The sequence below is a fragment of the Marmota monax genome, unplaced genomic scaffold, assembly GCF_021218885.2.
Source record: "Marmota monax isolate L192 unplaced genomic scaffold, Marmota_monax_Labrador192_F-V1.1 WCK01_AAM20220418_F8-fsc00065, whole genome shotgun sequence".
In the NCBI taxonomy this organism is placed as follows: domain Eukaryota; kingdom Metazoa; phylum Chordata; class Mammalia; order Rodentia; family Sciuridae; genus Marmota; species Marmota monax.
The window spans coordinates 7,336,073-7,364,046 of NW_026694038.1; the positions used below are offsets into that span (position 1 = coordinate 7,336,073).

The following is a 27,974-nucleotide window of genomic DNA, read 5'->3' on the forward strand; positions in this document are numbered from 1 at the left end:
CCCTCTTGCCCGGCACTGGGCCTCAGGTGTTCTGGGAGTGGAAGAACCAAACAGGAGGCTTGTTAGGGAGCATTAGGGCAGATCTTCCAGCAAGACTGTTTGTCTGCCTCTCTGGTCTTGCTAGTGCAGTATCCATTATGGTGGAGAAAGTGTCATTTTAATGTAACATTTATATCACTTTTCCATCTTGGTAACTTTTCAGAGTGAGAACTTGTATCAATTAGTATTGTTGGCCACAGTAACTGGTTCCCCCAGCTCAGTAACTCCAAGTCAAGGTGTATAGGGGTCAGAGAATAGAAGACAGTCATGTAGTCCTTCTATCAAGCCCCACTGTCCCTCAGCTTTTGGCTACCATAGGGTTAAGAGGGCCCTCGTCCCTGTCTCTAGGAAGTAGAGGTTCTAGTGGTGAGTTTTAGTGTTAAAGAGAAATCAAAGCCAGAATCTACTGGTGCTGGGCAATGCGTTCCTTTGCTTGCTTTCTGCTCAGTTGTTCTCTCTGTTTGACAGAGCTCTCTGGGTGTCACCTGAGTGATAGGTTCAGCTGGTAGGACGGGGTCACACTTAGCTATTAAAAAATGTCCACTTTATTGTGGAAGTGTTATGTTTCCCTGTAACTCAGAGAAGGGAAACTTGGGCTGACTCTTCTTCCTTCTGTTCCATGTTCGGAAATTACCCTGCTTGACTCCTGCTCTGTTTAATTTCAGAGCCAAGATTAACACTCCTCTTGCAGGAGGAGGACAACCACCAGAAGCTGCTCTTGGGGCTGGTAAGTGGCCTGGGGCTCAATGGGACCTTGCAAACAGTGGCCCGAAGACAAGGGTGAAGGGCTAGACTGTGTCCTTCATTCTGTTTATATTTTCTGTTACTCTTTCAACAAAAAGTTGTTGCAGACCTTGTCTGTCCAGCAGTAAGCATACACATGATTTCTGTCTTGGAATATGTAGTCTAATGGTGAAGACATTGGTCACACCAATAAATACATAATTATAAACCATGACCAGGAACATATGGCGTTGAAGATTTATTTTTTTATAAAAAGGAGAAAGTAATGTATTATGGCATTTATTTTGGGGTTTAAAATGCAAAAGAATAAAGCATTCCTTCTGTTACAGTGCTAGGATGTCCAAAGAAATAGAAATAAATTAATTGAAAAGCAAAATTGATAAATAAATCAAAAACTTTAAAATGATTAAAAAGACACCAATACAATATTTTTGATATTGTGCAGATTTAAGAATGGGACAATCTGTTATCTTAGATATGTCAAATTTAAAAATATGAGGAAAATATGTATAAATCCATGTTTATAACTTGGACAGTTCCAATTAAAGAGTTTCCTTGACAAAGAGAAATCCCAAAACTTGCTCTAGGAAGAAACTGAAAAGCTGAAAGCATAATGTCCATGAAATAATTTGAAAAATATGTCAAAGATTATTTCCAAAGAAGGCACTGCTTGTTCTTTCAAACTTCCAAGAACCAGATCATCCTCATGCTACATAAAGTATTATTTTGAAAGAAGACAGAAGTCTTCTCAGTCATTTTACAGGCCTGTGTGGCCTCAGAACCAACATCTGCCAATGACCACACTTATTCATGAATGTAGCTACTACAAGCTTAATTAAAGTACTTTCCAGTGGTCTATTGAAACCATAAAATGGTCAATAATGTTCTTTCCAGGCTTAATATTAAGAAATATATTGATGAAATTCAACATATTGCAAAGTCAAAGAAGAAGAAATATCTATAGGTGCTGAAAGAGGATAAAAGTCAAGTTCCACACCTGGAATATAAGAACTCAGTAAATCAAATAGTCTAGTCCTTAGGGTCAACATTGTTTTAGGGAATGCTAGAGGTATTACTGTGGAAAGTACAAAGAAATTAAGAATTCTTGTTATTTTCACTATAATTTCACATTGTTCTGAATAGCCAATGCAAATAAGAAACCCAGGTAAAGGCAGATGTGAAGATTAGTTTGTTTGCTTGTTGCATTAAACAATCATCTGGGAAAAATGGAAAAGAACAAAGAGTAATTTCTGTTTTTAAAAAATTAGTATTGAGCAGGAGAAGAAGATTAACATTTAACAGGGATGAGAGGTGGGAGGGAAAGGGAGAGAGAAGGGAAATTGCATGGAAATGGAAGGAGACCCTCAGGGTTATACAGTGGAGGGGGTAGAGAGAGGGGAGGGGAGGGGAGGGGAGAGGTGGGGAGGGGGGAGGGTGGAGGATGGGAAAGGCAGCGGAGCACAACAGACACTAGTATGGCAATATGTAAATCAATGGATGTGTAACTGATGTGATTCTGCAATCTGTGTATGGGGTGAAGGTGGGAGTTCATAACCCACTTGAATCAAAGTGTGGAATATGATATGTCAAGGAATTTGTAATGTTTTGAACAACCAACAATAAAAAATTAAAAAAAAAGAAAAAAAATTAAAATAAACAGTAAAAATAGAAAAAAAAATAAAAAAAAATTAAAAAAAAAATAAATTAGTATTGAGCTGTTAGATGTTAGAAAAGATAAAGAAGAAAAATATTCTATTCAAATCCTCAGTGTCTAGGTTTAATAAAATTATAACTCAAAAGCCGATAAAATTTATCTGATAATCAACTAACTTACTAGACAGATTAAATAGAAGTGAGACTGATATCTAAATGTGTTGTCAACCTATGATAATAGAAATAATATGGTATATATACAAAAATATACAGTTAGTAGACTATAGTTTAAATTTGAATCTTTAGTGTATAATCAATTAAGTTTTAAAATTCATGTGTATAGAATTTTTAATCAATTAGTAATGGTTAGTTATTTGTAAAAGTAAATTAGATTCCTTCTACTCCAAAGACTGTTTTATGCTATAAACCAACAGAAATGCCAATAGATTAAGGAGTTTAGTTTAAAAAATTAAACCATGTGAAGGAATATGAATAAAATAAGTAGATAATTAGATAATGATGAAATAGAAAAGGAGTTTAAAATATATTATTGAACACAGATAGAAAAAGATAGATTTGACCAAATGAAAGCTTAAAGTATAAATAGGAAACAAAAAGGCAGACAACAAATTTGGAAAAAATCTTCAACAATGTGACAAATGATTGACATTTGGTATATGAAGTTTATAAATCAATAAGAAAACAATACAACAGAAAGGAAATGGACAAGAGGCATTGACCAATCAAATTTCAAGAGTAAATGGCCAAAAAGTCTAGAGTAGGGGAGAACAGAAAAATGTTTAGCCTTACTGTAATCAGATGACAAATGGCCTTGAGCAAGAAGAGTGATGCTGGGTACATCACAATACCTGATCTCGAGTCACACTACAGAGCTATGGGAATAGCATGGTAGTGACATCAAAATAGACACAAAGACCAATGGAACAGAATAGAAGACACAAAGACAACTCACATGGAGTCATCTGACAAAGTCATTTGACAAAGATGCCAGAAATATATGTTAGAGAAAATATAAGCCCCATCCTTTTCTTTTGTACTGGGGATTAAATCTAGAGGTGTTTAAACACTGAGCAACCTCCCCAGCCCTTTTAAAATATTTAGAGACAGGGTCACACTGAGTTACTTAGGGCCTTGCTAAATTTCTAAGACTGGCTTTGAGCTGGCAATCCTACTTCCTCAACCTCCCGAGCTGCTGGGATTACAGGCATGTACCACCCAGCCTGGCAAGATAGCTTTTTTAAACAAATGGTACTGGGGATACTGGATATCCTCATATAGAAAAATGAAACTAGATCTCTATTTCTCACCCTGCATAATAATCACATCAAAGTGGATCAAGGACTTAGAAGTAAAATCAGAAACTTTGCAACTGCTAGAAGAAAACATAGGGTCAATACTTCAACATATTGGTGCAGGCACCAACTTGCTTAACAAAACCGTGAAATATAAGACATAAAACCAAGAACCAGTAAGTGAGACATCATCAAATTAAAAAGCTTCTGCACAGGAGAGGAAATGATAATGAGCATGAAGAGAGAGGCTAAAAGAGAAATTTTTGCCAGCTATTCCTCTGACAGGGGACTAATATCTAGAATATATAAAGAACTCAAAAAGTTTAACACCAAAAAATCCTCAAAACAAATAAAAACAATAATGAAAATCCAACAACACAATTGATAAATAGGCAAAAGAACTAAACAGACATATTTTTCTTTGTTCTTTTTAGATACACATGACAGTAGAGTGTATTTTGACCTGTTATACATACATAGAGTATAACTTATTCTAATTAGGATCCCATTGTTGTGGTTGTACATGATGTGGAGCTAAACAGACATTTCTGAAAAGCAGCACCAAAGACCAACATATACATTAAAAAATGTTCAATATCCCTAGCAATCAGGGAAATGTAAGTCAAAACTACATTGATTTCATCTCACTCCAGTCAGAATAGCAATGACCAAGAATATGAACAACAAACGTGGGTGAGGTTGTGAGGAAATAGGTATGCTTGTACATTGTGGGTGGGACTGTAGACTAGTACAACCACTCTGGAAAGCAGTATGGATATTCCTCAAAGTATCCAAGAATGGAACCACCATATGACCCAGCAATCCCACTTCTTGGTATTTTCCCAAAAGATCTAGAATTGTCATACTATAGCAATACAGGCATCTACATGTTTATAGTGGCACAATTCATAATAGCTAAATTATGGAATAACCCAGATGCCCATCAATAGATGAATGGATTAAGAATTTGTATATATATGTGTGTGTGTGTGTGTGTGTGTGTGTGTATATATATATATATATACACACACACACACACACACACACACATTTTATATATGTGTATATATGTACATATATACACATACACATATATGTGTATATATGGGTGTGTATATATAGAATATATAATGATATTCTACTCAGCCCTAAAAAGAATGAAATTATGGTATTTGCTAATAAATGAATAGAAATGCAAAATCTCATGCTAAGTGAAATAAGCCAAACTCAGAAACTCAAAGGTCAAATGTTGTCTTTCTTTTTTTTGGTGATTGTTATAATTTTTGGAATGGTTCATAAATTTTCTGAATTCTTAAATTTGTAATACTTTCATTTTTTTTCTTTTTTTCCCAATTGTGAACCATTCCATATTGCATCTTTATTGCAAAAGTCAACATGCTTCTTAGAAATTCAGATTGTAATCAATAAAACAAACATTACATATATGAATTTAAATGTATAAACAGTTAGAAATTCAACAATATCTCCTATTTTACTATTACACAAGTTCACAATTTTGTAAAAACTATAATACAGGCATACTATACATCAAGAGGAACCACTATTCCTTTTCACATGATTTTTTTCTTCTTTTTTTGAAATAATGATCCATCATAATGGACCTTTTTCACTTTAACAAGACTGTTTTCCAATTTATCATCTTAGCTGGTGACAATATTTTCCCAATATGAAGAAATTGAGAGAAATTTTGTATTCCTTAAGGTTACCTTTTTAGGCTTGGGCAGAAATCCAGTAACTCAACCTGACCTAGCCATATTGATGGCTTTTATTGCTTATCAACTACACATTAAGAAGAACAGCAGAATTTGCCTCTGATGTTGTATATTATTTATGTAAATAAAGGTGTCAAGAAAAAAAAAGTCATGGTAGTTATTTGCTTTTTAGAGAATTCTAAGAGTTTGAGAGGGTGCCGGTAAAAAAATTCCCAAAGGGGAAAAAGTGTGTGGTGTGTGTGTGTGTGTGTATTCAACTACTTAATACTAATCTTAAATTTTATAATATAATTAATTCATGTTCTGAATTCATTTGAGAATCAAGCATGTTTTAGAACATTTACGACATTTTAATATTTTTTAGTTCTATTTAAGGTACACTGAAAATGAAGTCTTATAGAAACGACCTCAAACCTTAATGAAAAAAACTATCTGTTCTTCACTTTAGCACCCTTCTCTTTCATCCCCTGCCCCCAGTAACTAAAAGTCAAAGAAATTCTCAACTCACTCTATAGTGAGAGTACAGTTGTCAACTTTGAAGTTAAAAAATCATATGAAAAGGAATCTCATTCTGTTGAACTGTCAGTCTACTGAAAATTTTCTTACAGCTCCATTAATTTACTGTAATTTTCAGTTTCCAAATACAAAAATACAACAATTCTTATTGAAATCTATACGCTGGTAGTTTTAGTACACAAAAGAAAAAAAACAAACAAATTATTTACAAAATTATACAGTTTAAGAAAAAACTTTGTACAAAAAATATATAAATCCTTTGTTCCCTCTATCACGTTTAAATTGTCAGGACTCAAAATATTCACCACAATGAATCTTTCAAAATATATACTGACTGAGCCACAGACATCAAGAAAATTTCATTAGAGATGATGGAGGAGTAAGGAGCAAGATTGCTTATTCTAGGTACCCCATTCTAATGTTCTCCTTCTTTTATAAGCTTATTTTAGCTTCAGTGTTATCAGAAATATAACAATAACCTAGAAAGAGGAAGTCCTTATTATGAAGGGAAAATTACACGCACTTATAAATGACCCTGGTTTGACACATCATTCCAGGAAAATATGTAGAAGGAAAAGGATGATCAGAACATGGGATTTAACTTTTTGAAGCTACGTAAATCTAGAGTCCTGAAGGTTTTAAGTTTCTTAGTGAATAGTTTCTCTTTTCAGAAACAAATCTTTACCTCAGGAAACAAAATCCTTGATATAGTGATCACCAAGAACCTTCTGAAGCCAAAAGGTTTCAAATTTTCACACCACACACATATAAAAACACAGATGTGTATATCCTTGAAAAAGTAACATCCTATGTACATTAATCATTTTATTTCCCTAGGGGTCAATACAGTGTAGTGTTGCTCCTCTGCTTTTCCATCTAACATTTAGAACACAAGGACATAAATTTACATATATATTTTACTTAACAGATATACTATACAGTGTACAGTAAAAATGCACACAGTAAAGGAAGCTGTCTACTAAAGGATGCATATGTTTATGGATAGCAACAAGCTACAAAATTACGAAAATATAAGGTCATCTGATCAAAGTCAAGTTATGACTCCCATTTATTATTAGCATACCCAGCCTCCTACCCCACCCCCATCCTACCCCCAGTCACCTCACCATCATGGTTTAAATTTAGGAAAAGAATTTCAGACACATTTTAACCCTTTTGTCTAACTATAACTAAACTGAACCTTTAAGGGGTGGGGGGAGAAGCTGGTGACTCTCCCCTTTTATTTATCAAAATATCACTTATTTATCAAGGTGGTGTTTTAAAACTTTTTATTGGGGAATGACTCTTGATGGCCCAACTAAATCACTCATCTCAATAATGGGTAAGTCACACCTATGACTAAAAAGGCAACAGGAAGAAAACAGGGAACGAGAAAGGGTGAACAGGTGAAAGCCTTTTACATTTTGAGTTTTTAAAAAAGGGGATCAACTGAACCAATTCACTAAATATCAAAGCAAAGATCAGCAGCAGGAAAAGTTTAGGAGTTATTAATATGAGGATAGAAATACCTCGTAGCTAGCTACCATTGCCTTGTAGCATTTGAGAACAGAGTTTGTTGTGATTTTCACTGAAATAGTACTACTGCACATAAAAACCCTGAAAAAACTGAGAGTGAATACAAATTGGGCTGCTCCACAGTAAAAAAATTAAATTTACTTTTCTTCCAAGACAACTCTTGAAAGCAAAAGGGTATTTTAATTACAAATATCTCCTACTGTCTGACGACCCATTCATAATAGCTGAGAGTTAAGAGATTCCAGGCGATTTTGACATTTAATGAAATTTTATCAGATTATAATCCAAAATAAAATTTCTGAACACCCTGTCATTTACATCATAATCCAACACCAATAGCAACAAAAACAGGTGGTGTGGAAAATAAGGCTCTAGAGATTATCCATGTCATTCCTGTGGATCTTCACAACTGCATAAAAGTCACTAGGCCTTTGGTGCTTTAATATCATGTACAATTATGAGATGTGTTTAAATAGCAAACTTGCTGTCCTTAAATCTACTGTGTTGAAAAGAAAAATAAAAAAAAATTTTTTTGGCTCATTGACTTCTTTAAATAATTTTAAAAAGTTGTTCTTCTAAACAATATTCCTAAAAATTATACAGCTTGCATCAGATTTCATCTTCGCCATGAACGAGACTCATATTCATCTTCATCTTCATCATCATCATCATGCAAGAACAAATCTGAGGATTCTGTTTCCTCTTCCTTGACTTCTTCTTCCTCGGTCTCAGTGGATATAGATGGTACCTTGGGCTTGTGCCATGATATTTGTAGCCGACGGTCTTTGAACTTTGACCCTTGGTTTGCAGCTGAGAAATGCTGAAGTAATTCATCTTCTTCCTCCTCAATGAATCCCCTAACTGTTAGTGCTTTGGGGCGGTGGTCCACCACCATGTGATTTAGTGAGCCCCTCCCTCTTCCTCCACGGCCTCGGCCTCTTCCTCAACTTTGAGAGGACATGGTCTTTCCTCGACCCACAGGTAAAATACCTAATCGTGCAGCCTCAACCTGTAACTGATTGAGTTTTTTCCGTAATTCTGTTGTGTCTTCTCCAGAGGATAACCTCTTATGAAGGTCTAGTTCAGTATCTAATAACTCTTTCTGGGCCTCTGTTTTTGTCTTTACTTTCGATGGTGTGGAGACTGCAGAAGAAGTTTTTAATTCATCTTTTAATTGTGAGATCTTTTCTCCAAGCTCTTTCAAAGTCTTCATTATATTTGCTCTTTCTTCTGGTTTCATGTTTTTGTTTTTTTCAAGCTTAGATATCAGCATCTTCTGACATTCTATTTGTTTTTCCAACATTTCTTGCCTCTTTTTCCTCATATCTTGTTGCAGCTTCATTGCTTCCTGTTTTTTTTTAAGAACTTCTTGAACATCATGAGATTTAGACCCTGAACAAAGTTTTGAAGGTGTCTTTAAGTTTGAGGAGCTGTAAATCGTTTTTGGATGGCTTGGACTTGGAAATATCTGGCAATCTTCCCCAGCACCACCGGACTGATTCAACAAGTGTGACGCATCACTCTGGTTACCACTTGCATGTCCAAGACGATGTTTAACAGGAACTTTGTTAAGAACATATGCACCTGATGTCTGTGGTTTGCCCATCATCTTCTGGATACCTCCGTGCACTGAAGGAGGAGGAGACTGGGGCACCAGCACCTGCTGCGGATGAAGGTGCTGTGGCAGGTGATGATGCTGCTGTGAGAGATGACTCAATGTTTGCTGCTGTTGCAGGAGAAGCTGTGTTGGGGACTGCAGTGCTGGTTGCTCGTTGTTTTCCCTGTGCCACAGGACTCGAATAAATCGGTTGTTTAGAACTGCTTCTGTGCTAGAAATAGCCTTCCTGGCCTCCTCGTTGGTAAGGTATTGGATGAGGGCTGCTTCAGGATCACCCTTAAAAGCAACCTGGATATTAACAATCGTTCCAAATTTGCTGAAGTGTTCATTGAGCTTGGTAATGTTGTTCAATTCCTGAGGGATTTTCTTGACTTCTAATTTGGTGTTTGTATACTGATTCTTTCGCAAGAATCCTGGTTTATTCTGATTGTTATTCCCTTGCTTTCCCAGCCAAGGTTTCTTTGTGAGTGGCCCTTCCAAACCACTCATAGCTCTTTTTCGGCTATCTGGTTCAAGAACTACTCTGGTTATGTTGCTATTAATTGAAACAGGAACTGGTGGTTCGGTCTGGATGACAATATTAGCAGCTCTTGGATTTGCATCCATATCTCCAGATGTTAGACCAATCAGGTTGGGACGCTGTGTCTGTGTTCTTGAAAAGAACTGTCTATACTGTGATCTACCAGAGCTGGTAATACTAGGAGCTTCTGGGTTATAACCATCAGGTTCATAAGTATCTGGGACCAGAGGGGTGGGGCTGGAGACTGAGGTATGATACCCAATGGAGGATCCCATGAGGTTTCAAGGTGGCACCAAACGAGCAGCCAACAGAGGAGGCGGTGTCCCCAACTGAAGTCGCTCAGATGCAGCAGCACCATGTTCACGAGAGTACATGGGCTGTCGTTCTGATACTGTATAAAGGAGGTTCTGGGGTAAGGGAGGAGGTAGTCTTGCTCCCACTGGTGCAAGATTGGGCACTGCACTTGTCCCAGGCTGGTCACGACTGTTTATCAAGCTTGACTGTGATATGGGTGGTCTTGGTATGGGAAGCACAACAGAAGGTGGAGGTTGACCATGTCCTTGTGGAACAGGAAGTCTGGCCCTGGCATTGGAGGCATTAACATTCCAGGAGGTGGTGGAGGAGGAAGCCCAGGAGGAGGGGGTGGGAAAGGAATCATACTTGGCAGAGCAACTTCATCAACAACTAGAGGATCATTTCCATGATCAAACTGACAAAGGTCCCCCAGTACACAAAATCCTCTTTCATCATAATCTCTGCATCGCCTCTTTGGTGGTGGGTTTCGACCAAAAGAATTGGAAGAGCTATGATTGTTATAATAATTAGACCAACTCTCAGTTGTGTTTTCAGAATGGTGAGCAGGTGCAATCACAGTAACAGTGCTGGGAATAGATTGTGCCCCAGAGGAATACTGCTCAGAAGAGTTTGGAGGTGGTGCAGACACAGGCACATAAGAACTCTCCAGGTCATTCCTTTCACTCTTAAACTTTGATCTTTCCCTGTGTTCAACATTCCTATTTGGATCCCGGTCTTTGCTGCGCCCCCTACTTCGGCTTCTACTTCGACTCAGGCCTCGGCTCTTACTCCGGCTCTTACTCCTGCCTCTTCTCCAGTCATACTTCTCACGGTATAATTCATTCCGTTCATAGTACCGGTCATAGTCCCTCCACTTGCCATCTTCTCTTTTTTTCTCATGTGTCCTTCGTTCACTAGATTCTGAACGAGTCTTCTGGGGACTAGGATATTTCTTTTTTCTGCCATCTCGCTCTTCCTCTGCTGGTTCCTGAAAAACCTCTTCTTTAATTTCTTCCTTTTCTTGGACTAGTGGTTTTGGTTCAGGTTTAACTGGTTCCAAAGGTGGAAGGTAGTTCTTAGTATAGAGACTTTCAAATAATTTGTCCACAAAACCTGAAGTTTCTTTTTGTAAAAAGACATCAAGTTGATCAGCACAAAAGGCTTTCAATTCTTTCTCAGATTTGTCCTTCTTGACCAGTGCTACAACATAGTTGGCTAAGGCTGATGGGTCAGCATCACATATCGGCTCCAGTAACTTGGCCAGCCAGGACTTGAGGGCATCCACATCCTCTATGAGCATGGTGCAGGGAAGGCGGGCTCGGCCGCCGCTCTTCTTCAGGCCTGCCGTGGGTCTCCACTCGCCGCCTCCTCACGCTCCCTTCACAACCCCCAGTATCTTAGCCCACCGGGCATCTTACGAGACTTCAACCTACTCCCCTGGCTGGGGCCTAACAGGAACTAACCCAAGAGCCCTCACTCAACCTCCAAATGTTGTCTTTCATATGTGAAAGCTAGAGTAAATAAAAGAAAGGGGCAGGGAAGGATAGCATAATATAAATAACCAATCAAATAAAAAATCGATGAGTGCAAAGAAAATTGAGTAGAGGAAGAATGGGAGAGGAGGGAGGACAGGAAGGCAAAAGGGGGGATCATGAACTGAAATTGATTTCCATGCAGGTATGAGTTTGTCAGGATGAACCTAACAACTATGTATAACTATAAAGCTCCAATAAAAAAATATTTAATGAGCAGTGGTGCACACCCAGAGGCTCTGGAAGCTGAGGCAGGAGGATCATGAGTTCAAAGCCAACCTCAGCAAAAGCAAGGCACTTAACAACTCAATGAGACCCTGTCTCTAAATAAAATACAAAAAAATAGGGCTGGGGATGTGGTTCAGTGGTCAAGTGCTCCTTAGTTCAGTCCCTGGTACCCACCCCCGCAAGATTAATAACATAAAGAAACTATAACATGAAAAAACAAAGGAGATTACAAAACATTAGAATGGGTGTCCATGGTCAGAAAGAAAAGGGTAAAAAACAATGTAGGTGGCAGGATTAAGAATGATTTAAGGGGCTGGGGTGTAGACAGTGGTAGAGCATTTGCCTAGCATGTGTGAGGCACCAGGTTCAATCCTCAACATATAAAAATAAGTAAAATAAAGGTATAAGAAATACAATAACAAAAAAAGAATTTTAAAAGAGAATGATTTAAAATTCAAACTTTATGGTGACTGTGGAAAAGTCAAAAAAGTATGCAAAAGCATGCAATGCTTCTTAAGCAGAAAAAAGTTAATGTGTTAAAAAGTCAAATCACATATATACCACAAATTTTCATATCTCTGTTTGTATATAAGGTATGTTGAAATTGCAATACAAAAACAAGAGTACATGTATAATGGCATAAGTTGGCATGAATATACTGTATGTACAGAAATATGAAAAATAGTGCTCTATATGTGTAATAAGGATTGTAATGAAAAATAAATAAAAAATAAAGTACCAATTAAGAACAACAACAACAAAAAAAGTCAAATCAACTAATGCATGCAGGAGACTGATCTGAAATATGATAGCACTGCATCTTGGCCTCAGAGGGAATCTGCTAAAATAGAAGATATGTGTATGATGACATCAGTTGTACAGTTGTCCTGGGCTGCTTCTTGGTACAAAGATCTCCAGCTAGGAGGACCTCTTGCTGAACAGAGAATCTAGGCAAAAAGGAAAAAGAGGAGAGAGAAAGAAAAGCAAAAGGTGGGAAGGGCTGGACATGCTGCCCATTTAGGAGGAAGGCCCAAAGGTGTTAAACTGCAGGGTCAGCAAGTGGGTTGGCAGGCACTAGAATGAGTAAATCATTACCTATGCACATCAGGGCTGGAATGAGTGTCTACAGCTGCTGTGCAGAGGGACACACCTGATGCACTTCTTCTTTTTTTTTTTTTTATAACAAAAAAACCTTTATTTTCAATATCAGGTTGTCAGCCAGATTTAGTTCAAGGGCTAAAGTTGTTGAATTTGGAGTAAGCATTGCCAGGATTCCTTTTTGTTCAGAATTCAATTCAAATAGCATTATCTTGGGTTAAACCACCCAATCTAAAGTAACTACGCATTTGCTTTACTTGCTTTGAAACCTTCCCATTTTAATGATCTCCATTGCACCTATCACCAACTGGTATTTTCTTACTTATTGGCTTATCCTCACTCCTACACACACACACAAAACAATAACTAACATTTACTAAGATCTTTTTTTCTTCTTAATATCTCTTTTTCAAAATTTTTAATTCTAATTTGTTGTATAAGACTCCTATAGCACAATAATTAAAATCAAGAATCAATAAATGGGATGGATTCAAACTCAAAAGCTTCTTGGCAAAAACAAAACAAAACAAAAAAACAGCGAGGTGAATAGAGAGCCTACATCTCGGGAGCATATTTTTTACCACTCGTACATCAGAGAGAGCACTAATCTCTAGGGTATATAAAGAACTCAAAAAGCTAAACACCAAAAAAAAAAATAATAACCCAATCAATAAATGGGCCAATGACCTGAACAGACACTTCTCAGAAGATTATATATAATCAATCAACAAACATATAAAAAAGTTCATCATCTCTAGCAATTAGAGAAATGCAAATCAAAACTACTCTAAGATTTCATCTCACTCCAGTCAGAAAGACAGCTAATAAGAACACAAACAACAATAAGTGTAAGGATGTGGGGGGAAAGGCACACTCATACATTGCTGGTGGGACTGCAAATTGGCGCAGCCAATATGGAGATTCCTTGGAAAGCTGGGAATGGAACCACCATTTAACCCAACTATCCCACTCCTGGTCTATACCCAAAGGACTTAAAAACAGCATACTACAAAGGCACAGCCACACCAATATTTATAGCAGCACAATTCACAATAACTAAACTGTGGAACCAACCTAGATGCCCGTCAGTAGATGAATGGATAAAGAAAATGTGGTATATATACACAATGGAATATTACTCAGCAATAAAAGAGAAAAAAATCATGGCACTTGCAGGTAAATGGATGGCGTTGGAGAAGATAATGCTACATGAAGTTAGCCAATCCCCAAAACCCAAATGACGAATGTTTTCTCTGATATAAGGAGGCTGATTCATAATAGTGGGGTAGGGAAGGGGAGCATGAGAGGATTAGAAGAACTCTAGGTAGAGCAAAGGGGTGGAGGGGAAGGGAGCGGGCAGGAGGTAAAAAAGATGGTGGAATGAAATGGGCATCATTAACCTGAGTACATGTATGAAGACACGGATGGTGTAAATATACTTTATATACAACCAGAAATATGAGAAATTGTGCTCTACATGGTGCACTTCCTTTTCATTACTGCCTCTATCCTTCCAGATGCCTTAAATCATTTCCCCTTCAACACAGTCATTCTGTGCTTAGAGTTGTTTGTTTTGGTTCCCCAGAGATCCAGGAACAGATTCCAATTCTTTGGTAGGTCAAGTTCACTTTCACTTCCAAGTTGGTGACCTCCACAGGCTTCTTTGGAGGATTCATATCAGGGCCTAGGAACTGATTTCGTTGGCTCCTTGGCCTTTGGGTAAATTGTAAATAATTTTCCTCTTGAGGAAAACCATAACACCAGAGAAATATTCAGAGTTATGCATCTGTTGGTGGGATTTCAGATCCGAAATTTTCATGTTGATAAGTAATGTTAATAAATGGTTCTAATTCAAGTCAATTCCATGTGTGAGTGGGTAGTTGGGGCTTAACTAAATGCATATTCTCTTTTCAGATGGTGTCTGAGTTGAGAGAGCATCTTTTGAGACACCTACAAGGTGTAGAAAAGAAGAAAATTGAACAGATGGTTTTGGACTACGTTTCAAAACTGGTTGGATTTACTTTTTCTTACTTCCATCTCATTCCCTACCCCTGTATATAAATCTCAGGATATAGTTCAGTGAGCATATTTGTGTCTTTCAAATTAGATTTTAGAAGATATCCCATCTTTAAACCAGTATATTTGGTGCTAAAGACTGAGGAAAGGGAAATAAGAACAATAAACAATGAGAAGTTGGTTTTGAAAGTGATTTACTGCCCTCCCTTCAGCTAGTGGTCATGTACTTCAAGAGGCATAGAACAATGAATTTAGGAAGGTTGCCAAATGTTCACTCATCTTGGCAACTCCCAGCTCCTTATTAAACACTAACTAGTGATTTCTGTGCCTGGAGATTTATGCAGACATGAGAGAACCTGAACTTCAGTTCTTAATTAGCTCCAACAGCCCTACTAGGTCAGATTCCAGCTTAGTTGCATAAATACTACCAAGGGTGAGCTTGCTGATGAGATGGCAGTGCATTACCTGGTAGCCATGTATTGAAATTGTGTAATACAAGTTAATAACACTAGTTCATTTGTAAATAGAAATGATGTGACAAGATCGAATTAACTTAAGGTACCTTGGGTCTTCCAAAAAGCACATAAAGTTAAGTCTGGTTCTGTTTAGAGTACAGAAATAATATCCTTTGACAAATTAAAAAATATATTTATAGAGAAAGAGAAAGAATGCTTCATTATTTTTCCAAGTTTGGATAAGACCTCTATACAAAAGAGCCCATGTGTAAACATTTTTGCAGTGAGCTCTGGAAGAGTCATTAAGTTTATCAGATCTGGCTGATTTAATCTCTTCAAGTTTAATTTTAAGATTTTTCACCTTATTATAATCGTTAATCTGTCTTTAAATATCATGTTTGAATTTCTATAGAAAGATTTGAGTTTCACTTTTTTAAGTTTCATAATTTTTAATGTTTTAGGAGATATTAGGCATTCTCATATTCTGATATTTACAAATGAGGAATTGAATTTCCCCTAAATAATTTTCCTTCTCAGTAAAACGATAGCAAGGGGGCTCACTTCATGAAAATGATATTGATCTTACTCATGTTGATGTTCACTTGCTTTCCTAGAAAGTCTGCTATCTTATAACACAATTATTTAGCATCCATTTATCACCCTTCTTTCTGTTGACTTTAAATTTCACCTTCCAAACTATTCTAGTTTGCATTAATTATTGCTAGAATTAGTAGGCCCGGATATGATATATATGTAGACTCAGAAATCTCAGTGTCCCTGACTTCCTAAATCTGCAATCACTGAGGCCAAATCTCCCTGCCCTTACCCAGCAGCAACCAGCCATACCTCCTCTTCTCCTCTGAGGACGACTGGGTAGTTTTTCTAAAATATATCAAGGACATTGCAGCAGCACTTGATTGTTGTTTACATGTTATCTTGATTTCAGCCGAAGAAATCACTAGCGATAGTGTGTGCCTGTACTTCTATGGAGATTTTCTGACTTGTTCCTTTTCTTAGCCTGCATGTGCGATGCACCAATCCATGGCTGACATCACTGGAGACTGCCCTACTGCTGACAAGCTTGCTGCAAAATTAGAATAGGTTTCTGAGTAGAGCTCTAAGACAAAGAAGGTTATCTACTTTGGTTGATTACAATTACGATGTATTAACCATAAATGGTGCTAATTCTTACAATAGCTCTGCTAAATAATAATTCATTTTGCAGATGAGGACACTGAGATTTGGGGAGGAAAGGTAACTTGCCTAGGGTTACACAGATGGTGAAATACAGAACCTGGACTTGATATTAGTCTCCCACAGCTCATGCTCACACCTCTATTCTACTATGTTTTCTTTCTTTGGCTTTTAGCTCTTGGGCCTTGTGGTGTAACAGGCCTAGAGCAAACTGAGTGACACTTGACCTTCACTGATGGGTCTGTAAGTGTGAATGGTGGGGCCAGTTTGCCAAGCTGGGGAGGCTCACTGGGGGCACTTCCTGCACAGACAGAGTGTGCTCTGTTAGGCTCTGGGAAGCATTTTCAATCTTTCTGTTTTGGATTCCTCTGCCTCAGAATTGACCTCAGAAAAGCTGGTTCTGTGTCAGGGCACAGTGTGAATGCCAGATGTCAGAGCTGTGTAGGGACAGCCAGAGGGGCCTGGGGGAAAGCATGTGAGCAGTTGGTGAACACCCTTTTCTGCCCTCTAGCTGGATCTCATTTGCCACCTAGTGGAAACCTGCTGGAGGAGGCATGATCTTCAGTCTTCTGTTCTCCACTTGTACGCAAGTATTTCCCACTGTCCTTTATCATGATGAACAAACAGGCAACAACTTTGATGGCTACCTATTCTAGCACAGCCTTTTTGAAACTTCCTAGTTCAAAGCAATTCTCACCAATCCCCGCCCCATCAATTCAGCATTTAAATTTACATTAGCCATCCTCTTTCTCTGGCATGGTTGATGAAGAGGGAGAGACACAGGATTACTGCTATGAAGGGGGAATTTCAGTTAATACAATTTATAATTTATGAGCCTACTGTCTGGTTAGATTCTAGGCCTTTGGTTGATGGTCATTGTCATATTTATGAAGCTTTCTGCAGGGCCTAGCATTTCACAATTAGCAGATCCCCTGTGTGATACTCGGAGCCACTGCTTGGGGCAGATGGGACTTTAGGCCTGCTGACATGCTGCTTTGTTATCTTTTCCCAGCAATAGGCCTCGAAGTGCTGCTGAATTTGAAGTCTTTCACATCATGACCAGGATTTTGGAAGCTACTAACAGTTTATTTTTACCTCTGCCTCCTGGTAAGTCTGGGTTCTTTTGTCCTTTGGTGTAATAAATTTGTTCTTTCTTTTTCACCTGGTCCCCAGACATTGGCACATTGTGAATTTCATGATAACTGTTAGAAATTGTGTGTCTCACAGTGTGTCACTGTGAGAGATTGGCATTGAGGTTGGTCTCTGCTGGCCAGACCTACCCTGGCTACTCAACTGTGCTGTAGCTTGTGACTACCTTCAAGAAGAAGACTTGACCCTGTGCAATTTTCTAGGGAAATTTGAATCAGTGGGACTGAACCAGGGAGCCCTTTCTCTGAGGTTTTCAGAACTTGTTTATCTGATGGAGATGTCTGGAGGTTCCCCCTTGAGAGGAAGTGATTCTGTGCCAAGAATTAAGCTGATTCTTGAGTGACTGGAAACTAAGTGTTTCCCTTAGAATTTTGAAACAGGACCAAGTCAGGCTTCAAAACACCCTTAGGATATGCGAATGCAATCCATTCATTTAAGTGGTCATTTGTTCATTTAGTCAGCAAACATTTGTAGAGCACATTTCATGCCAGGTAATCTTAGAAATTAGAACAGTTACAAAGATTATAAAGAATCTAGTTAAGATGTATATATAAATCAGTATCCATAATAAGAAATGAATAAGTTCCTATTTGCTATGAACTGCCTTGTGTTTGTTATGTTACTTTTTTAATAGTGAGAACACCTAACATGACATTTACCCTCTTAGTAGATTTTTAAACATGCAATACAATATTAACCATAGGCACAGTGTTCTAGCTCTAAAACTTATTCATCTTACATAACAGAAACATTTTAAACCTGTTGAAGAGCATTTCCTCTTTCTCCATCTCCCAGCCCCTGGCAATCACCTTTCTATTCTGTTTCTATGAGTTTGACTATTTTAGATGCTTCATGTAAGTGGAATCATGAAGCATTTGTCTTTGTAACAGACTTATTTCAACCAGTACGAAGCCCTCTAAAAGGTTCACCCAGGTGTTCGTCCTGTGTAAGGCAGGATCTCTTTCCTTTTAAGACTGAACAGTATTATGTTTATATTCTTCATTTTTAAAATCCATTTATCTGTCAGTGGAACTTCATGTTGTATTCATACTTTGACTATTATGGATAATGTGGCAATGAGCATGTGCAGATCTTTTTAAGATCTTGATTTCAATTCTTTTGGATATATATTCAAAAGTGGGATTACTGAATTATATGGTAGTTCTGTTTTAATTTTTTTTAAATGTAGGATTGTTTTTCTTTACCTTTGTTTATTTTTATGTGGTGCCGGGGATCGAACCCAGTGCCTCACGCATGCTAGGCAAGTGCTCTACCACTGAGCTACAACCCCGGGCCCCCTGTTTTAATTTTTTTTTTTGCAAAACCTACACACTATTTTTTAGGATCTGCACCATTTTACATTCCCACCAACAGGGTAAAAGGGTTCTCCACATTCTTACCAACTTTTTCAGTGCTGTGACTGAAAGATCTGAAGAGAACAATCAGAGTAGGAAAAGTTTATTTTGGGGCTCATGGCTTCAGAGATTTCAGTCCTCAGATGGCAGCTCCACTTCTTGGGGCTTGAGGTGAAACAACAGCATAGCAGAAGAGTGTGGTGGAGGACAGTGGCTCAGGACATGTTATCATGAAGCAGAGAGCCACCTATCCTCTCCATGGACAAAATATAAATACTAAAGGCATGCCCAGTGACCCTCCTCCTATAGCCACTTCCTATCTGCCAACAGTTACCACCCAGTTAATTCCTATTAGGGGATTAATGTATTGATTACATTAAGGCTCTCATGACCCAATCATTTCACCTCTAAGCTTTCTTGCATTGTCTCATAAGCTTTCAAGAGAACACTTCACATCTAAACCATAACACCAACACTTTTTTTCTTGTGTTTGTTATGGTTGCCTAAGAGGTGTGAGGTAATGTCTTACTGTGGCTTTAATTTATATTTGCCTGATGATTAGTTATATTGAGCATCTTTGGCCATTTGTTTGTCATCTTTGGAAAAAATGTTCAAGTTCCTTGCCCACTTTTTAATTAGGCTGTCTTTTTGCTTCTGAGTTGTTTGAGGTTTTTTATATGCTCTGGATATTAACCCCTTACAGGATATAAGGTTTGCAAGTACTTTCTCCCATTTAGTGGGTTATAATTATACAAATTAATTGGTTTCATTGTGGCATTTCCATACATGCATATTTTGAGCTTTGATCATGTCCACCTCCCTTCTCCTACCTCTCTTCCCCCACCCCTTCCTGGTCCCTAGTAGTCTTTTTTTTTTTCTTTTTAGTTTCTACATATGAGAGAAAACATGCAATACTTGTCTTTTTGTTCCTGGATTATTTCTGATGTTTTCCAACTTTATCCATTTTCCTTCAAATTATAAGATTTTGTTCTTCTTTAGGACTGAATGATAATCCATTACATATAATAAACCATATTTTCTTTATCCATTTATCTGTTGATGAGCACATAGGCTGATTCCATATCTTGGCTATTGTGAATAGTGCTACAGAAGGCATGGACATGCAGTTAATCTCTTTTGTATGCTGACTTCATTTGCTTTAGATCAAAACCTAGGAGTGGTATAGCTGTTCTTTGAGGAAATTCCATACTGCTTTCCTTAGTGGCTATTACTAATCTGTGTTCCCATCAACAATATATGAGGGTTTCTTTTTCTTTAAAACTTTGCCAGCAGTTGCTACTTTTGTTTTCATAATAGTCATTCCAACTGGGTTGAGACAGAGCCTCAATGTAGTTTTGATTTGCATTTCCTTGATGGCTAGAGACACTGAACATATATATATTTTTTCAGATATTGGCCATTTCTACTTACTCTTTTGTGAAGTATCTATTCAGATCACTTGCCCATTTATGAATTTGTTTTGTTGTTTCTTTTTTATTCTTTTTAATATGTATTCTAAATATTAATCCTCCATGAGATGAATAGCTGGAAAATATTTTCTCCATTCTGTAGGTTGTCTCTTCACTCTGTTATTTCCTCTGCTGTGCAGAAGGATTTTAATTTGATGAAGTTCCATTTGTTAATTCTTGTTCTTTTTTTCCTGGGTTATTTGAGTCCTGTCCAAGAAATGATTGCTTGTGCAAATATCTTGGAGTGCTTCCCATGTTTTTCTTCTAGTAGTTTCGAAATTTCAGATTTTACATTAACGTATTTGATCCATTTTGAATTGATTTTTGTACTGGGTGAGAGAGATGGTTCTAGTTTCAATCTGCAATCTTCCAGTTTTCCCAGTACCATTCATTGAAGAGGCTGTCTTTTCTCCAATGTATGTTTTTGGTTCCTTTTGTCAAGAATCAATTGATCAATTGGTTGAAGATGCATGCATTTATTTCTGGGCCCTCTATTCTATCCTTTTGGTCTGTTTTGTTATTATGTGTTATGGTTTGAATATGAAGTATTCCCACAAAGCTTTTTTCTTGTAACAAGGATTGAACCCAGGGGTGCTTAACCACTGAGCAACGTCTCCAGCCCTTTAAAAAATATTTTATTTAGAGACAGAGTCTCACTGGGTTACTTAAGGCCTTGCTAAGTTGCTGAGGCTGATTTTGAACTCATGATCCCCCTGCCTCAGCCTCCAGAGCTGCTGGGAATATAGGTGTGTGCCATTGAGCCTGGCCCCCAAAGCTCTTGAGATGATGCAGAAATAATCTGAGGTGACATGCTTCGATTTTAAGAGCTGTGACCTAATCGGTGGATTCATCCATTTGACGTATTACTTTGAAAGGACTACTGTATTGGGTGATAACTGTAGGCAAGTAGGGTGTGGCTGGATGAAGGAGGTCTCTGAGGGCATGCATTTGGGGTTTCTATTTTGTCCCTGGCATCTTGCTTTCTATTTCCTAGATGCTATGAGTTGAGACTTCCCTACCATGCCTTTCTGCCATGATGTTCTGCCTCATCTTGGGCCCAGAGTAATAGAGTCAGCTGACCATGGACCAAACCTCTGAAGTTGTGAGCCTAAAATAAACTTCTTCTCTATATTGTTCTTGTTGGGTCTTTTGATCACAGTGACCCAAAGCTGATTAACACACTATGGCTCTGTAGTATATTTTGAAATTAAGTATTATGATGCCTCTAACATTGTTATTTTTGCTCAGGATTGCTTTGGCTATTTGGGATTTTTTGTGTTTCTATAGATTTTAGGATTCCCCCCCCCACCCCACCAGTTCTATGAAGAACATGGGGATTGCATTCAATCTGTAGATTGCTTGGTTCATATAGCCACTGAACAATATGAATTCTCTCAATCTATTAACATGGGAGGTCTTTGCACCATCTATTGTTCAATTTCTTTCTTTAGTGGTTTGTGATTTTCATTGCAGAGGTCTTTCATAGCCTTAGTTAGGTTCATTCCTAGGTATACTATTTTTTTATTGGCTATTGAGATTGCTTTCCTCATTTCTCAGTTTATTATTGGCATATAGTAAAGCTACTGATTTTCATATGTTGATTTTTGTATCTTTCTACTTTACTGAGTTTATCAGTTCTGAAAATCTTCTGATGAGGTCTTTAGGATTTATTATGTATATAATCAAATCATCTGCAAATTTGACTTCCTCCTTTCCTATTATATGCTTTTAATTTCTTTCTCTAGTTTATTTTCTCTGGCTAGAATTTCTAGCACTATATTGAATAAGTCTGTGTGTGTGTCCTCTGTCAGGTTTTGGTAGCAGGTGTTTTGGTGCTGTGTGTCTTTTACTTTCCACCTCTTCTGTTAGAATCCCTTAAGCATCTTCTGTAATGCTGGTCTAGTGGTCACAGATTCCCTCATTTTATGTTTATCTTGGAAGGTCATTAGTTTTCCTCCGATTCTGAGGGATAACTTTGATGGGTATCATAATTTGGACTAGTAGTTATTTTCCTTTAGGACTTGAATTACATTATTATATGTCCTCCTGGTCTTTAGCATTTCTTCTCAGAAATATGCTGTTAGTCTAATGGGTTTGCTTTTAAATGTGACTTCTCTTTCAGCTTTAACACTCTTTTTTTTTTGTTCTGTACTTTAGATAGTCTGTTGTGGAAAGGTTATTTTCTGGTTATGTTTATTTGTGATTCTAAGTAGAACCTCATATACATGGACGTCCAAGTCTTTCCCAAGATTTGGAAATTTTTTTTGCTATTTCCCTGAATAGGTTTTCTATGCCCAGAGCACATAGCTCTTCTCTTTCCAGTATGCTAATTCTATGGCATTTGATATTTTAATGGTGTTCCAAAGATCTTGTATATTTCCTTTTTTGTTCTTAGTTTTTTTTTTTCTGTCTGAATGTAATATTATGGCAGATTTGTCTTCAATATTTTTTCTTCTACTTGATCTAATCTGTTGTTAAGGCTTTCAACTGAGTTTTTAATTGGACTTATTGAGCTTTTCATCTTCAAGATTTCTGTTTGATTCTTTTTCAACATCTCCATTTCTTTATTGGATTGATCATCTATATCCTGCATTGTCTCCCTCAATTCATTCAACTTTTTATTTATATTCTTTTGGATGTCATTGAACTTTCAAAAAATCATTCTTTTGAATTCTTTGTCTAGCATTTCATCTACTTTGGTATCTTTGGGATCTGTCACTATGGAGTTATGAACTTTAGGAAGTGACATAGTATGTTGGTCTTCTTGTATTTGTATGTTGAGATTTGTGCATGTATTAGGATATGGATACCTCTTTCATTTTCATGTGGTATTCTTTTTGGTATGTGGCTTTCTTCTCCCAATGTAGCTTGAGGTATTGGCTTGTTGTATAGTATATGTTGCATTTATTTCTAATCAGACTCTATAACCGTAAGTTCTTGGGTTTGGGCACAGAACATACTGTATTGGAATCAGAGACCCACTGTCTCTGAAAGTCTTATAAAAAGAGGGGGCACTCTGATACTTCAGGTAGATGTGTAGCCAGCAGAGTATGTGGGATGCACCCTTTGGGGTTATTCTCCTACAAGAGTTGTAGCACCTATCTGGAATTGGGGATTTCCACAGGTATTCCCTGTTGATAGCAGCTTTGTTACTTGAAAGTGATTCTGATATTTGTTACTCCAGCTGCACTAAAGAGCCTGAAGCTTTTGTCCTCTGGAGACTGGTGCAGATCTATGTGCTTCACCAGCAGGGGAGGGGCCTGAAATCACAGTTCCTCTTAGGACTCACCTTCAGTCTTATTAATCCTAGTCAATCAGATCAGTTTCGCCTCCAATCAATACGACCCATGTAGATGTGGTGTCAGCAAGCATTGTATATTTTTCTTCTGTGCAGCTATGGTTGGGGAATCTGTCCAGCAGCTGGACCTTAGCCTCTTTCTGCCTGTGCCCACCTGGGAACTGGTCAATAGCTGGGAGTTTACATCTAACCTTTTCCTTAAGTGTCCAACAGGGTTCCAGTGAGACTGGGTTGTGGCTGGAGTTGGGCTTAATTCTTCTTAGCAAAGCTGGGAGGATAGTTTAGTAGCTGAGCACCTGCCTATCCCCAGCACCAGAAGCAGGGGTGGGGGTTACCATGACAATAATAATAAATAAATTTAAAACAAAAAGGATAATGAAGAGGAAAAACACAAAAATGGAAATAAAAGGAAAATGAGAAGAACAAAAATAAATTTTTAAGTAAAAGTTAAGGAAAAAATAAAAGAATTGACATAGATTAAAAATGACTCAAAACTTTATGAAGTGCTTAAAGGTCTGAGTGTGGCTGATCGTAGTCTATGTTGATTTAAGTATCCTTCCAGTCTTTTAAGGTTGGATTCTGCCAGGTATGAGGCAAGTGTAGTGGGTTGAAGACACAGCCAAGGCTGCAGCTTGTTGGAATTCTCCGCTTTGCCATGCTAGTTTGGGTGGAATGCAGGCTGTGCCAGGTGTCTCTTGCCCAATAGATTCAGGTAGAATGTTGACCACAGCAGGAGGATATTCTCTCCTGAGGTTACTAGTCTGCCCACCTAGGAGCATGGCAAATGCTAGTGCCTCTAAGAGCAGGAAGAGCAAAGAAACCACCGAATTCTTCAAATTCTTCATTTGGGGTGTTTTTTATAAACCCAGTGATCTGCTACCCTGGATTCCAGCACCTTCAGACCTGACCCCTGTGTGAAACCACATGTGACACCACATGTGATTGGTGTTGCTCTCAACTGCAGAGGGGAGGTTCCCTGAGATTCCCTGTGGTAGTCTGCACTCCCAAGGCATAGAACTTCTCAGCAGGTTTGTGTCAGACACTCTCCCAATCCAACAGCATCCTGTGTGGCCACCTCCTGCCCAGTCAGTATAGCAGGGTATCCACAGGGTATTATGGTGTCAGATTTTCTGACCCCTGCCAGATCAGTATAATCTCAAGAGGGCTCCTGGATATAGCATCCTGAGAGTTTGCTAAGAGAGGTAGGGAAATTTCTTTTCTAAAGCCAGCTTGTGCAGAGTCCAGGTCACTTATTTAAGCTGTCTGCAGGGTTCAGCCTTCCACTCCATGGTGCAAATCTTTTACCTTTACCCTCTTAGACGGTAGAGTCCCCTTCCCCCGAGGATCTGAGCACCAAGTTCTGGGGTATTCCACTTCTCTTGTTTTGTTACTCTCCCTAGTCTCTGGATTCCACCAGGTCTCATTTTCTGTGCTGTCAGTTTTCAGCGGTCACCCATGGCTACTCACCTCGAGCAGTTGCATACCTGTTGTCTTGTTTCTGCCTCCAGAGAAGTAGGCTAGTGCTGGGTGCATCTCTTCTGCCATCTAACTCTCCATCTCCTTTAGGTATCATTTTTAAACATTTTTACAGTTTATTAATCCTCATGAAAAATTCACACTATCACCGCAGCTAAAGTCATTGCAGAAGCTTGACGCCTTTGGCTTTTTGCCAGCTCCAACATTTGCCTTCACAGTCCCCCTGACTTTCTTCATTCTGTTCTTGCGTTCCTTTCGCTGTTTTCTTGAGGTCTTTTTCTTTTCATACAGGCTGTATCTTGCCAGTCTGTTTGGGTTCATTTTTCTTTGCATAATCAAAGGAATCATAAATTTTGCCAAAGCCAATTGTCTTGCCACGTCCAAAATGGGTTCTGAATCTAAACACAAAGATAACATCTGGTGTGGTTTTGAACATTTTGGCTAATTTTTCTAGAATTTCTCTCTTAGGAACTGTTGCTTTCCCAGGGTGAAGGACATCAATGACCATTTGTTTCATCTGAAGTAGTCGATTAGTCATGAACTTTGTGGTCTGGATAGTTACTGTGTCATTCATGATGGTGGCAGATCCTCCTCCTTTATGTATTCTGATACTCTTATTGAACATTGGTTGCTGGTATATTCATGAATTTATTATTGTATATGTTATATTGAGCGTTGTTATGGTTTGGATGTGAGGTGCCCCTCAAAAGCTCATGTGTGAGACAATGCAGGAGGGTTTGGAAAGGAGATGATTGGATTGTGGGAATCTTAACCCAGTCGGTGAATTAATCACTTGATGGGATTAATTTAGTGGTGGCTGGGGGTGACTGGGGTGTGGCTGGAGGAGGTGGGGCATTGGGGACATGGATTTGGGGTATTTATTTGTATGTGGCAAGTGAGGATTTCTCTCTCTGCTTTCTGACCATCATGTGAGCCACTTCCCTTTACCACACTCTTCTGCCATGATGTTCTGCCTCATCTCGAGACAAAATAGATCTGGCTATGTATGGATTGAGATCTCTGAATCTGTGAGCCCTCAATATAAACTTTTCTTCCTCTAACATTGTTCTGGTCAGTTTTTTAGTCATAACAGCAAAAAAAAAAAAAAAAGACAAAATGTTAAGCTTTATGATAGCTGTCACTATATAATGCTATCAGTTGATTTTATTTAGTCACCTATATCTGTCCATTCATCCATTGTGTTAGCTTTTTGTTGTGATCCAAATACCTGACAAGAACAACTTAAGAGGAGGAAAGATTTACTTTGGCTGATGGTTTCAGAGGATTCAGTCCATGGTCCACCAACTTTATTGCTCTGGGCCAGAGATGAAGCAGAACACCATGGCAGAAGGGTGTGGTGGAGGAAAGCTGCTCTGTGAGTGACAGCCAGGAGGCAGAGGGAGACGGAGAGGAAGGGGCTGGGACAGTTCCCAAGACTATGCCATCAGTGCCTTGCTTTCTCCATCCATGCCCTACCTGTCTATAGTTTTCACTATTATCCTCTAAATACATTCAAATTATTTAACCATCAAATGGATCAATCCACTGATGAAATTAGAGCCCTCATGATCCAGCCATTTCCTCTCTGAACATTGCTGCATTGCTTAACACATGAACTTTTGGGGGACATTCCAGATCTAAACCATGTTGTTGATTAGCTGAGTGGTGCCATTGTGAAAAACGTAGGCTATGATCCCGGCCTGGATTCAGGTTACTTCAACTTGAAGAAATAGAAACTCAGAAAAGCTTAGTTACTTACAGCTGGTAAGTAACACAGCAGGATTCTAGCCCAGGTCTGCTCATGCTTAATCTGATATTTTCTAATATCTCCACTAAATATATTCTCTTTCTCCTTTCCACTTCTGAGAATTACATTTACTCTTCAAAAGTCCTCTCAAATGCCATCATTTCCAAGAGGGCTTTTCTGATTCTCTTGGTCTGATATCTTCTTCCATGTGTCTTGCTTCTGTCCATTGCATTAATAGTATATATAGAGCTTTGGGTTTGTGCTTGGTTAGCCCTCCCCATGAGGCTAATTAGGCTGGAGAGACGGCCTGCTCCTCTCTTGAATCCCTATAGATTTGCTCTCTGTCCATGGCATGTACATTCATTCTTTTCTATAATTTAGTTTGGGTAGACTCCAGAAGCCTTTCTCTAGGATATAACTAGAAATTAGGCACATAAACTGTTACTTTCTGGTCCAATTTTTTTCCCCTTTAGCAAGATAGTCTCTATCCAAACAACCTTTTAGCCTGGGCATAAATTTGAAAGATAGTCTCTTTCACTATCTTGCTGTTGAATTACAAATATTACTAAACCATAAAATAATTTTACACTATGTAGACCTTGCCTTTGTTTTGCTGAGAGGACCCAAGAACAAGGAAATTCCTACTTATTGGGAACTTACTATATCTCCAGTGTGATACTTAGTTTTGATAATATAAAGAAGGAAACTTGGAATTTGTCTGCAAGGAGTTTAGTTGTCTCTAGGCACCAAGCACTGAACTTTGTTAACATGGTCTGATTCATTTCCTCTGGGATGTTGGAGATGCCAGCTGATGTGTCTACTCTTTGGATCACTCATCCTAGGTTTCCACACTCTGCACACGATCCTTGGAGTCCACTGTCTCCCTTTGCACAACTTGCTGGATTATATTGATAATGGAGTGTTGCTTCTCACTGAAACAGCAGTCACAAGGCTTATAAAAGGTAAGAGGCCCTGAGTGTATAAGTGTGCT

At 38.3% G+C, this 27,974-nt stretch overlaps 2 protein-coding genes and 1 pseudogene across 7 annotated transcripts in view; 1 reads left to right on the plus strand and 2 right to left on the minus strand.

Annotated features, from left to right (window-relative positions):
- Positions 1–27,974, plus strand: part of Gsap (gamma-secretase activating protein) — a 162,926-nt gene that overhangs the window by 69,486 nt on the left and 65,466 nt on the right. For 5 of the 6 annotated variants that reach the window (XM_058585495.1, XM_058585498.1, XM_058585496.1 and 2 more), the window contains exons 23-27: positions 705–766; positions 14,739–14,834; positions 17,001–17,071; positions 17,502–17,596; positions 27,826–27,945. In XM_058585495.1, coding sequence (XP_058441478.1) covers positions 705–766; positions 14,739–14,834; positions 17,001–17,071; positions 17,502–17,596; positions 27,826–27,945 — 444 coding nt within the window. Of the gene's footprint in view, positions 1–704; positions 767–14,738; positions 14,835–17,000; positions 17,072–17,501; positions 17,597–21,456; positions 21,565–27,825; positions 27,946–27,974 lie in introns of those variants that run through there. The other variant, XR_006856080.2, reaches the window with a different exon arrangement.
- LOC124106480 (RNA-binding protein 27-like) lies at positions 5,113–11,430 on the minus strand. Its single transcript, XM_046464096.2, is given in 2 exon segments — positions 5,113–10,249; positions 10,252–11,430. Coding segments are annotated over 2 exon segments (3,114 nt in total). The 5' UTR covers positions 11,267–11,430; the 3' UTR covers positions 5,113–8,150.
- On the minus strand, positions 21,085–27,831 carry LOC131424935 (small ribosomal subunit protein eS24-like; annotated as a pseudogene).